Source organism: Artemia franciscana, chromosome 11, assembly GCF_032884065.1.
Source record: "Artemia franciscana chromosome 11, ASM3288406v1, whole genome shotgun sequence".
Taxonomy (NCBI): Eukaryota; Metazoa; Arthropoda; class Branchiopoda; order Anostraca; family Artemiidae; genus Artemia; species Artemia franciscana.
The window spans coordinates 20,412,380-20,425,497 of NC_088873.1; the positions used below are offsets into that span (position 1 = coordinate 20,412,380).

The window sequence follows — 13,118 nt, forward strand, 5'->3', positions numbered from 1 at the left end:
CCAAGGGAGAAGTGCCCCTCCCCTCCCCCCTAATTGACGCCACTGAAGAAAATAGTTATTGCTAGAGTTATAGTAAAGTTTTCCTGCGTAACTTCCCTTCAAAATATCATTCGCTTCATTTTACAGCAGGGTATCTGGATTTTGACAAAAATAAGAAACGAGGGGAGTACGTTAGTCACCTTGTAATAATTCCTTGAACACTAGCAATAGGGGAAACATCCACACTATCACCTACAAGATTAACTATTAAGAAATCATTAATTTCTGAGTGTTTTATCGAGCTGCATACACCCCCCTCTCCCCGGTCCAGGAATCAGTCACGTAAAGAAAAAGTATTTACAAATCAAGTGAAAACAACAGTACAACAGAATAATAGCCGGTAGAGCAATCAGTATAATTTGCAGTAGAATAATCTATTAAAAGATAAGTTGTGGCTAATTAAATTTTCAGATTCTATCTCTCAAAACAGAATTTTCTAGTAATACAGTATTTCAACAGTACTTTATCGTTCAGCTTTTCAATAAAAGAACCAAATTATCGACCTAACGAAATGGCTTATGTTTAGCGTCAAAGGCGGCACATGGCCCTTCCAACAATAGCCCACAGAGCAGCATATCCTTAATATGGCGTTTCTTTTCCTTGATAAACTGGATCTTAAAAGACTTTTCATCTTACCTCTTTCATATTTTTCACTACAGCTCACACTTACTCAGGGAACCTGTAGCGACCTTCTACAGAGCCCTGGAGTTTCGGATGCTGATGATTTTACAAGTCTTACTCTAAAGGAATCCGAAATAATACCTTATAGCCAAATTTTGCCATGATTTTTGCAGCAAATGCTAATCCTCCGGCCCCATTTACTGGCCCAGGTGGGGCTACAGTTTTGGATTCAGATTGCAGGGAAGGAGGCGGGGCAATTGCGGCACCTTGGGCTAAAAAAACAAAAGTAATGTAACAATAAAAATAAAAAGCTATAAAGCGCAATTTTACATATCAACATTGGCCTATATACAGGACCTACATTACAAAAGAGATTTTTGTAGTAGGTTTCGATTTATTCTCATTACTATCTCCTTTCACCTTTTTACTTGGAAAATTGATCCACTAACAACAAAATATTACAAAAAGTGATGATCAATGATACAATTATAATTTAATGATAAAACAGGTAATTGGGCTCAAATTATGTTTCTTATAAGGGGTTGAGAAGTGATTAAACTTATTTTCGACCAATGTCTTTAAATGGAGAGGGGTAGCGACACTAAATAGTTGTGGAACAATTTAAACCTTGACATATGTCCTCCAAACCTGGTATGCACATTAAGGACGCCTTCGTGAAGAGACAGAACTCTATTGAATTAGTCACAATTATCTATTCCTGACGAATAGTGCTATAGATATAATATACAATAAATCGATTGAAAGCTAGTGTCACACTGCTAAAATTTAGAGACAGTTGAAGATTTCAAAATAGAGGGGGGGGGGTCTTATTTTTTTCCCAAGTCTTAAATATTTTCTTCTATTTAAAACTTGCATGTATCCCAGGATTTAGAGGAGTCGAGGAAATTAGAGAAAACACAAAAACAGGCGATCTATATGAATGGAAATCACCGGAAAAAACGTAAGAATACTTAGATTTCGGAGATAAGAGGCAAAGCTATACTTAATGTTACACTAAAGCCACGAGTCTTCTGCCTAAAGAAGCAAAAAAAGAAGGAAAAATAAACTCGTATATTATGCAAAATGGTTCAGACTTTAGTTATTATACAGGAAGTGCTATTTTAGCTATTTGCCATCCTGGATAAACTTCTTTGTTGCGTGAAAACCGAAAGAAAAGTTGTATGTAAAACTTGCATCCATGGAAATTCCGCTGTAATATATTCTTTTCAAGCAATTTTCAGAGAATTTTATTTTAAAAATACCAAGAGAAAGTAATTTTTTAATATAAATCTGTTTGCTAAACTAAATTTTCGATCTTTACCGAATAACTTCATATTTCTTTAGAGCAATAGCTGCTATTGGGTAAAGACTGGAACAAGGTAATCATAAATTTTGCTCCCTCTGTATGGGATATTATTCCAAGTGAAATAAGAAATTCCAGTCGTCTGACATGCTTCAGCGCTGCAGTTAAAGAGATTTTTTCTTGTAAAAGAATAGTATGTTTGTATGTACATGTATGTAGTTTATGTGTTTGTATGTAGTACTATGTAGAATAGAGAAGACTGCCAAAAATGGTTGTGGATCGGATCGAAACGGAAAGTGTATCATTAGAATTGTCATTTCTGAGAACCCTAAAGGGTGTCTTACAGGCCATCTATAGCACTACATGTCATTACATCTATAGCACTATTCATCGGGAATAGATAATTAAAGCCAACTCATCAGAAAGTGTTACCTTTTCACAAAAGGGCTCATTTTGCTTCATGTGCAGACCAGGTTTGGAGGACATACGTCAAGGTTTAAACAGTTCCACAACTATTCAGTGTCGTTACCACCCTCCCCCTTAAAAACAACTGGTAGAAAATAGGTTAATCACTTCTCAACCCCCTTATAATAAATACAATTTGAGTCCAATTACGTGTTTTATCACTAGAGTCTAATCATATCATTAGTTATCCATTGATATGTGATAATCAATTAAAGTTTATTTCCTTCCTTATCTTTCTTTGCTACTGTACCCAGAATACTCATGGCTTTCGCGTAAGAATAAACAGGTAAGACGTAAAATGTACTCAACGTCGTCTAGCGACCATTAGGTTGGCAAGGGCCAGCAGTTCCTCGCTGTGTTTGAATTAGCTAGGATCTGTAGAAGGTTTCTAGAGCGCATATGGGGCCAATACTTAAGGGAAAACAGAGTTTATTACTCACCCTAAAAAAATTTCGAACAAGGATAAACTGTTCCAGTATATGTCCTAAATATAAAGTTTTACGCAATCTCTCGCCCGTTCATTTCAGAGGTAGAACTGGATCTGGATTCCGAAAAACCGCGTATAGCGAAGCACGAATTGTGATACTAGCTCGTATCAAACCTAACGAAGAGACTAGCGGTAAATTCACCAGAATAACGTAGCAATTAGGTTTATACCTGAATGTTTTGCAGGAAAACAGTAATCAGTCATTCCATTTCTGCATTTTATCCCTGGATGGAGAACACGATAATGTTGTACGAAAACAGTTTTTCATGATCGTTTGAATTAGACTAAAGGTGTAATATACTCCAAGGTACTAAAGAAAACGGAGCACATCCGGAAGCTGGTAGCCCCTAATACCTACAATATAACATCTATAATCCTGATATATATAATAGATGTTAGGTATTGCCAACGTCTGTTCATATTCTTGATGTCATACTTTCGTTAGTTTAACATAATATTCAGTTGTAATAAAAAAGTGAATTACCTTTAGATTTAATATCTCGCTGCATTTCCTCTTCTTCCTCTTCATCAGGGACTCGTCTAGAAAACCCAGATGGCGTTACTCCAGTAGAAATTTCGGGTTCAAATTTCGATTCTCTTCTTTTGGATCTGTCCTCTTCCTTCTTTTTTTCTTTCCTGTCTGTAAAGAAAGAAATGACCCTAAATGTAATAGTTTTTCTAAAATTTACATACCCAATATTATATACTGTTAAATGCATTTAGCTGCAAAACAAGTGACAACTGTAGTTCTGATTCCCTATTATTGTCCTGTTTGTTACAGCCACGTCTATATGGTTCAGGGTGTTTTCACAACAAGCCTTCCAGCTAGCCCAGACTAATCCAACTTAAGAAAATAAATACTAATAAACTTTTACATGCATAATAGTGAGCAATCTTAATCTAGTATCAAGCACAACAAGGAGCATTTAATAGCACATGGAAATCTAGAGCGGGGTGCAACCACAGATGTGGAGGTTCTCGGTGAGTCCCCAGAGGACTCTCGTACTTTAAAAAATCCTAAAACTTGATATTCTATTTTGCTTTTGGACAACAGATATTGGAAAAAGTGGTATTAATTAACATGAACTTAACATGAACATGAATTAACATGAAGAGTTTTTGCTTTAAGTGTTCATAAATTAGTAAATAAAAAACCAGGTAAACAAGCAAAATCAACCGAAATGTTGGGTTCTAGCCCTTCTTTTAGACCAAAGCTCAAGATTTATACATGTTAAAGTACATTGCGAAAAGTAGAATCAATTATATTGGAACAGGGAATAAATTGAAAAATGAACGTCAATGAAGTCGTCCTGGGACTTAGACGGCAGGGAAAGTTAAACGCATAGAGCGCTATGGAACAAACTCACTGTGTGTAATTGGCTAGGCTGCAAAGGTGTCACCAGAAAATTTGGGACCAGTGAATTGGTGTAAGACATGGGAAATTATTTGGTTATATGGAATCCTTGGGAAAATTGTGAAGAAAATAAAAGCCCTGTATGAAGAGCAGTTGTATGCAGTACAGACTGAGAAGCTTGCTGCAGGTTGTGGTGTAGGGCAAGAATGCCTCATATCCCCAGTTTTAATTGCCATATTGGAGACTTAGTTTTGAAATCTTTCAAATTCCATGGTGGTTTAAAATTAAATCCTCAGAAATTTTTGTGACTGCATTTTTCCGAAGAAATAATTTTTGTTGCTCGTTATGCAACGGATTCATTTTGCAGAGTATGCAACGGAATATTGAGAATTTAGCTGCAAAAACCTTACCAAACAGACTTACAGATCAATGTGAGCCAGATAAAGTTGATGTCAAATGGTTTTCATAGTTCGCTTCGCGCAGGTCTGGAACTTGTGGGAAATTAAACTGAGGAAGTTATTTAATTCGAATATCTAGGTGGCATATTATCTCCAGACGGCAGTTTTAACAAAGAGAATGCTTCAAATTGCATGTGCAGGTGCAGCATCCCTAAATTAAATAATATTTAGAGATATAGAAAATAACCTCTGAAGCCGAAGATGTGCCTGTTCAACAGCAATGTAGGATCTATATTAACATACGGATGCAGATCCTGGAGTCTATCTAGAGCTGAAGAGACAGCCGCTGCTTATATTTGAAAGCACTCGCCTACTAAGAATACTTACAATTAGCTGGACTGGTAGAGAAATTCATTCCCAGATCAGGTCTCTCACTAAGCAGCCACAAATAACTTGTTAAGTCACACTAAGAACGTGGCAGTTTTAGAGTCACATTACTCAAATGCGACATGGGAGACTTATATATGGCGTGTAATGCTCAAACCTCAAGGCTTCCAGAAGAGTGGTAGAAAACGATCACCATTGCTGTTGCACATTCTCTAGAGGCTGTTGCACAAGATCTACGTTCATCCCTCGACGAGCTGTAGTCTTTATCTCAGGATCGTTCGACATGAAGATCAACTCTTGGAGCCCGATATACAACTAGACGTCGGAGGTACAATTTATATTAGTAATCCACTAGTACAAGATGTCAAAACTTCATCTCTAAATATGACAGGGCCGCAAAGATGTTCCCGAAAAAAGTAAAATCATTTCACAACTAAAAAAAAGTGACAAAAATGACTACCAAGAGGCAATCTAAGCATAGGCAGAATAACTACATAAGTTACAGTTACTTCCTTATGATCATCATCGCCCTCTAAAAGCCAAGAGGTTACGGAAAAGAAGGCTGGAGGTCTTATGTTATCTTCGATTAATTTATTTGCTCATACAAAAAGATAACTTTAATGAAAGTACAACTTCAATAGGTATAAGGAACAAACAACCTTAGTGAAGCAGAACATTTGAATGTTTAGAAACAGGAATAGATCGTACGATTGGCGTCCACGAGTAAGCGTAACAAATCACTGGCAGAATTACACTTGACATAATTAGTGTCGTCACTTCTTAGGCTTTTTTGAGAGGCGATCGATCAGTTCTGATTTTATCTTCAAAACAAGTACTTCCACAGATTCAGCATCATTTGCCCTTTCCCTTTCTTTGGAACGAACTTTTAGTGCTGCTTCCAGCATGCTATGAGCCAGACCAATGTTTAAAAAGTCCATCTGTTCTATTGCTTTCTTCAGACATTCTCCTGCTTCTTTCAGAAGAGTATCAACGATTTCTTTCTTCTGTTTAGCCATCTCTTTTTTTTCGTAAAATGTTTGACTCAAGTTTTGCTATTTTCTGCTTCTGCACCCGTGCTTCAGTTGCAGAGCAAAAGAGCTGCTTTAACTACTCGACTCAAGGCCTGATATTTCACATCACCACCTGGTGTTTTCAGTTCTAGGATCTTTTGCCAATGGGTATCGATTCGTGTACTGTTCGTTGGTGGTGAGACAGGGTATAACTGTAAGAATAACCATTCTCCCTGGACTTCCCCTATGTTCGTCTCAGACGGAAGTTCTCTTGCGACGTATAGAGCATCACTACAACTCGTTGGCTGGGAATCTGGCTTAGGAAGGCTGAAGCAGCTAAGGCTTAAGAAAAACTCGTTGTTAACCTGGCCAACCAATAATATATTTTGCCAACAAATACCGTAGCAGCATTGACGTGCTTCCTAACTCCTAGGAAAAAAGTTTCCTATCTTTCTGAGTCACTTTTCGAAGAAGCAAGAGCTGCCAAGATCCGCTCATTACACAAAGGTTATTCTAGATATACTTCTACAGTATTTTCTACGCTTTCGAACCCCACAGCGAGGTGATGGTAGACATCATCGGCACGTACAATCTGTCCGAAAAGAATTGTACATAAGTAACGCAACTCACAATTTAGTGATATATTTTATTTTCTAGTTTATCAAGCAGATTGGATCTATTTGCCTGATTCCAGTTTAGACAAAGGGGACCATGCCTATCTTTGTGATAAACATTGCTACCGCGAGAGCAGGGACAGTAATACAGACCATCTTGTCCACTTTTGTCCTCCAATCATACCAACTAAAAAGCCTTGTGTAATTTTGGTTCAAACAAGATACAACAAGCCTACCTTTCAGCTGGAAGGTTGGCAATGGGAGGAGTAAGAATATTGAGGAGCCACAGGCCTCTTACTCCACTACTAAGAAAAAAGCAAAAGGAAATCTCATTACTTTTTTAGAAGCCACATATTAAACCACTCCTCTGCCCCAATCCCAAAGACAGAAACATAAATGGCAAACTCAACCGAGTCACGAACAGAAAATGGCTTACTAAAGTCGTTGCACTTTCATACGCATGGGAAAATGTTCCTTTTTGTATCTATATATTTTTCTATCCCTCTAAGAAAATATTTTAGCAATGGAACTTGGAAGGCTTGACTCATCTTGAGTACTTTCAGTTTTTAACATAACTTTGATTTTAAATAATTTCTTGCTAGCTTACCTGCTTAAATGTAGCTTTCTACTCGTAATGTAGCTTTTTATCTGAAGTTGTTTGATGAACAACTTCAGATAGTCATTTCCAACAGACACAGTAGAACTCAACATCAGCTCCAACACTGTAGGTTCTGGCTAGGGGACACGCGGAATCCATCCTTTTTAGCCCCAAGCAAGAACGATATGCAGCTTTCAAAAATCTTATATCATATTTCTCAATCTGGTGAGTGACCACATCTTCCATAAAAACTGGTAAAGTTAGACTCTTACCAGTTATCTTGCAATGAACTGAAATCGCTGTCATAAGAAAAAAAAAGAGGACAAAACCAAAATTATGATTATCAAACCTAAAAACTCGTAAAACTTAGACAACTGTTTGTACTTAAGCACATAACAGAAATAAAATATGATTGCACACGGTGTATTAAATGTGGTTTTGAGCACGAATGATGGTAGGAATGAACAAACATACAAATAAAACCAAACTTCGGAAGGGGGGCATAGGGGAATGTCCCCTGTGATGATGGGTAAAAGACACAAGAAAAAATAGGCGTTCGGCCATTATTTTCTAATTTTTCCTCCAAAATCATCCCGGGGAGGGAATACGTTCAATTATGTGAGTATGCTCATAAAATGAACAACATTACAAGGTTTATTTAGGCCTGAGAAATTGTCACACATACCTCTTATTACTTTATTGTATTCATTGGGCCGAAGAGGGTCGTATTCGTCGTCTACATTCCAATCAGGTTCCAAGCCATACAAATACTGTGCAGTTATCTGAAAATAAATTGAAATGAGTTTTACTATCAAATATATAGATTGAATTTTGATAAGCCTTTGTCTGAAGTAAGGTCATGATATTCAGGAATACAAAAAACTTTAACATGGTTGTATTTGCGAATTTTTCTACCCGAGGAAGGTATAATCGCTGCAAGAGACAGAAATAAAATCAGTCAATTGAAAATTGATTTTAACAAATTTCTGAATTCCCAAAGTTATTGTTTTAATCCCCCACGTCCCGCTCTTGTTCGATTGTCTGTGAATATATTCCATTCACAAAATGGTCAGTGTACGTTTATGAACACGCATCTTGATTTAAAAAAAATAATTCGAGAGATCGAATCTCATGTGGCACTTGCTTCAAGCAGTAAATACTTTATAGGCTATTGGAGTGGATTCATTTTCCCTAAAGCTGTAACTAAAACCCTAGCTCCTAATCTCAAACCAAATTGACTGAGAACTAATAGCTAAGCCCTTTTGGCTGATACAGATGGCAGGAACTTAGTTCTTCCCACACAGAGGTCTAACAAAGAATGGGCACTTGAAACTATAACTTTAGCTGTTGGCTAAGTTTTGTTGAATGAATTCCATCAACGCACCTAGCAATTGTGCTAATGCAATTTTACCCCCAGTCCCACAGCTCCAAAGAGGCAACTTCAGGTACAGACTCTCAAAAGAAACAATTGGAAGCCAAACGATAGTTTCCCCTGCTTTGGCTTACATTTGACGACTCCTTCTAGTAGGTGTGCTTCTGGCAAGAATTTATGTGCCCCTTCCCCTCTCCCTCACCTAATCCGAATGGGCTCTGGATTCTGTATTTCAATAGCTAAGATATTTAACTATTATTGATTATAATATTTAACTATTATATATATGAAATTTAATTGATGTCCAACAAATCATTTTGGTAATTTCTAGAAAGTATGTGCCCCCAAGACAGCCCCTGAGAGTTCGGCCTGCTCCTGGACTCCCAAAACTGAACACTAGGCACTAGTTACTCCCTTTCCTCACGTTTTGTTGATTTCTAAGGGCCTATTCAGGTAGATATCCTGACGACGGAAATTTAGGAATTCCCTCCCCTTGCAGTGGTCAGATTAAGTACCGATCCCAAAAAGGTAAATTGCGGAAATTACCTTTCATTTTTTACTTAATTTTAGAGAGCCCGTTCTGGAATACGTTTTGATTATTGAAGTTTAAGCCCCCTCCCTCCACTTTTGTTTGGGATATTTTTTCTTCTTAAAAAAAATTGACGATAAGAAATAGGGTACCCCCTCCTTCTTCCTCAGATTGGAAGAGGGGAGAGACCATCCTTTGGAAGTGGCTTTCTTGAGTAAAGCCAAAGTATCAGCAGTACCTTAGCAGTATCAGCGTCATCTATAATACTGGCAATTTCAATTCCAATAGAGAGCGCAATTTGATCACTGTGATTTAGCCCTGACCTGATGGTTATTTTTGAACCCGGTGAGGTGCATATTGTACCGGGTGAAATAACCAATAAATTATCTCGGGTTTTAAAACGAACCTAAGTGGCAATTTTGAAGAGCTCACCAAAAGATCTGGAAAATCCCAATCCTCGTAAAAAAATGCTTAATAAAGTTTGCAGCAACATTAGTGATCGTACTATTTTATTAATTTGTATTAAGGGTGTTTAGTGTCACATTTTGTCTGATAAAGTTGCAGCTCAGTCGACCATACATGCTCTTGAAACTCACGACCAGTCTTCGGAAGTTAAAGTGAAAAGCCCAATGTATTTTGGAATTGTTAGCCAAATTCCTGAATGTCTTAGAGCAGGGGATATCATTCCACTAGTAGTGAACTGATCCGAAGCAAAGCAGCTAGGTTTTTTCGGCATGAAGTTTCCGAAAAAAATGATCTCAAGCTTTTCGGTCATGTCAGTTCAGTGTTTGGTTATAAGCACCTCCTATGTCATGTTGACAATTTGTGTAAGAACGCACCGAAATGCACAAGAAATTCCGGCAATCGTCCAAAACCCAAGACACTCCTTGTAAGAGCCCTGTGAAATGCAGCCTTTTCGGTTCAGCTGATCACTCTTCCTACACGTTTAAGTGTCCAGTCACGTAGGCTTTACAAAATGAAATACGAATCGTTAAATTGGTTAAGTGAAAACTTACACGACCATATGCGTCTTAATAAATTAGGAAAACACAGGAAGACAATTTTTGACAAAAAGACCTCCAGATGCAGTAATGTGGTTTTAGCACTTAGGAGGCATCATGTTTGAAAAAAAGGATTGTATGCGTGACAAATCAGCAGGTCCTGTGGTGGCGCAGTGGATTTGAGCTTAGCTTGGTAATACGGGACCCAGAGATCGAATCACGCTGCAGGAATGCACTGCAGGGCCGACGCAGGGACCATAGTAGTCAAGAAGCGTCGTTAATTCTTAAATAATAATAATAATAACAAATCAGCAGAAAATGAGCGAAAAAAATTTTTATCCTCATGGAGCTTCAGAAAGTATAACTTTCCTGATTGCTGTTGTAAATTACGAACACTACCATTGATTGGTACTACACTGTGAAAAAAGTGATTCTTTGAGTAAAATTATGTAAGAACATAACCCTAACCTCTTGTTACCAAATAATAATTGATAAGAAATAAATGTTACTAAATCTATATATATAAAAATAAGTTGTATGCATGTTTGTTTTGTTTTTTATAAAAAGAGGGTTTGCATATGACGTCATTATAAGTATATAAGGCTTTGTATATGACGTCGTCATAAGATGACGTTACAGACCGGGACACCGGGACACAAGGAATATAAATGACGACTGGGACACTCAAAGCGAAATTACAGACCGGGACACCGGGACACAAATGACGACCGGGACACAGGGAATATAAATAACGACCAGGAATTCAAAGAGAAATTACAGACTGGGACACCGGGACACAAATGACGACCGGGACACCGGGACACAGGGAATATAAATGACGACCGGGACACAGGGACACAACTACAAAGGGGACGCCGGGGACACAGGGAATATTCGATTAGCAATCACCATCATCAAAGCTGAAGGGCGATCATTAAAAAAATGCAGTATAGATCTCAATACGGATTGTTTTTCCCATGGACAATTATATGTTGCATGTTCAAGAGTCGGTATACCTGACAATCTATTACACAACTACAATGGCGCGTAACGACTTACGCGCGGGGGGGTGGGCTTGGGGGGCGCAAAGCGGCCCACCAACTAGGTGTTGGTGTGCGCCCCACCAACAGCTAGTACCTAATAAAACTAAGCTACGCATAATACGTTTAATATCAAAATTATTGAAGAATCAAGAATTCAAATTATTATTAATTAATTGACTTACCTTCAAGAACATATTTTTGGAGGGACCAGATACCACATTTTGTTCTTTACCCCTGCTATTAGTGTCCACTAAAAACCGAACCCTCAGCTATGATTCTTTTAGTTATGTCTGTTGTCTGACAGGGTCTTTGTCAAGAAGATTTATAATTTGTTCCTTAAGCAAAATAGCTCTAAAAAAAAGCTAAATATATTTGTAAACAGTCATGGAAAGCGATTTTCAAAAAAAGATTTTAATAAGACTCACCCTGAAACCACTTGTTTGGGATAAGGTTGGAATCTGTCCAAACGAGGTGAGACTAACATGATCTTCTTCTTTGATTTTTGGCTTCAAATTTTCCAAAATGGGTCCCACATTTGGAACTCCTTTCCGTACCTGTTCTCTTTTTACCTGTAAATAGATAAAATCAAGAAGGATAACTTGTATCTGCAATATCTCAAGAATGGATAAGAGGATTAAATCCAAAATTTCAGGATATTATGAGGGGCGTATTGAATTAAAACAGAAGACACTATTTGCATCCAAAGTTGTCAAAAAGATGTATACGCGAAACCTGTGACCAAGGGAATTAAGTTGAAATATTCAGAGAATATTGAGGGGGATGATTGATTAATATTTGTTTATACTAAGGATTGTAACATGGTGGCGGTGAGAACAGCTTCAGGCTAGTTAACGACCAGATTATGCAGATTTTCGATTGAAATTATGCAGACAGTAATTTAAATCTATTAGGCATTTTTGTCCAAAGTATAAAGAGCAAGCCCAAATTTTGGTTCTTAAGGTGAAAAACTGAAAAAAAAACCTTTATTCCTTTCCTTTTTCCTTATTTCCTTATTTCCTTTTCCTTATTCCTTTTTTTTAAATTCCTTTATTCCTTTTATTAACCAACGAAAAAACTATGTCAATTGAAAACGAAGAAAAATTAATGAAAAAAACTTCTTCCACAGAAGGAGTTTTTATAAGGATCGTAAATTGCTGTATTAAGCCTAAAACGAGGACAAATAAAGTCAAATAGCAATTCAAGTGCAAAATCAAAATAAATCAGTATCAATAAATGCATGAAACCCAAAAAGAACCTAAATTAAAACAAATGACCAAGTCAAAACTAAAACAAACAAAATCTAAGACAAATAGGAGTAGTGTTAATGTCCCCAATGCCTTTGGGCAGTCTGATTAAAACACTTATATTGAAAACCCACGACGTTGGGGTTAATAGGGAGTTCAGGAGTGAAAACAGTATAAGGGGTGGCGCAGATTACCCTTCAACAGCTCTTACCTTTGGAAAGGGCCTTAAAATCTCCAATTTCGAATGATGTGACTCTTCCCTAAATGCTCTACAACTACTTTTTCTATGTAACAAGGAATGACAAAAAAATCCTATTAACAACTATACACTCAGATGACAACTATGGAAGGCAGAATTGTGTATTTTTGAAAATTTATTAGGTCTAAATAAAAAAAGGAATTATGTTAAGAAATAAAATTTTACCGTATTTTCAAAGTGACACTCTTGTTTAGCAATACTGCTACTAATTCTGTTTACTAAAAAAATAAGGGCTTCAAGACTATTTAATTCATGCAAGTAATTCAAATGTAATTACTTACGGTTGTTACACCAGCTTTTTTCAACTGAAGTTGAGACTGAAGAAGATTTCTAGAGCCGGAAGAAGCCCAAGCATTGGCCTTGGGTGCTTCAATGTCATCATACAAGTTCATCT

General features: G+C 37.2%; 1 protein-coding gene across 4 annotated transcripts in view; it reads right to left on the reverse strand.

Moving 5' to 3' along the window:
- LOC136032947 (splicing factor 45-like) overlaps nucleotides 1-13,118 on the reverse strand; it is a 40,901-nt gene that overhangs the window by 6,140 nt on the left and 21,643 nt on the right. For all 4 annotated transcript variants that reach the window (XM_065713427.1, XM_065713429.1, XM_065713425.1 and 1 more), the window contains exons 2-6: nucleotides 13,006-13,116; nucleotides 11,647-11,790; nucleotides 7,962-8,058; nucleotides 3,400-3,555; nucleotides 802-932 (exon numbers count right to left, since the gene is read on the reverse strand). In XM_065713427.1, the coding sequence (XP_065569499.1) occupies nucleotides 802-932; nucleotides 3,400-3,555; nucleotides 7,962-8,058; nucleotides 11,647-11,790; nucleotides 13,006-13,116 (639 nt within the window). The remainder of the gene's footprint in view (nucleotides 1-801; nucleotides 933-3,399; nucleotides 3,556-7,961; nucleotides 8,059-11,646; nucleotides 11,791-13,005; nucleotides 13,117-13,118) is intronic.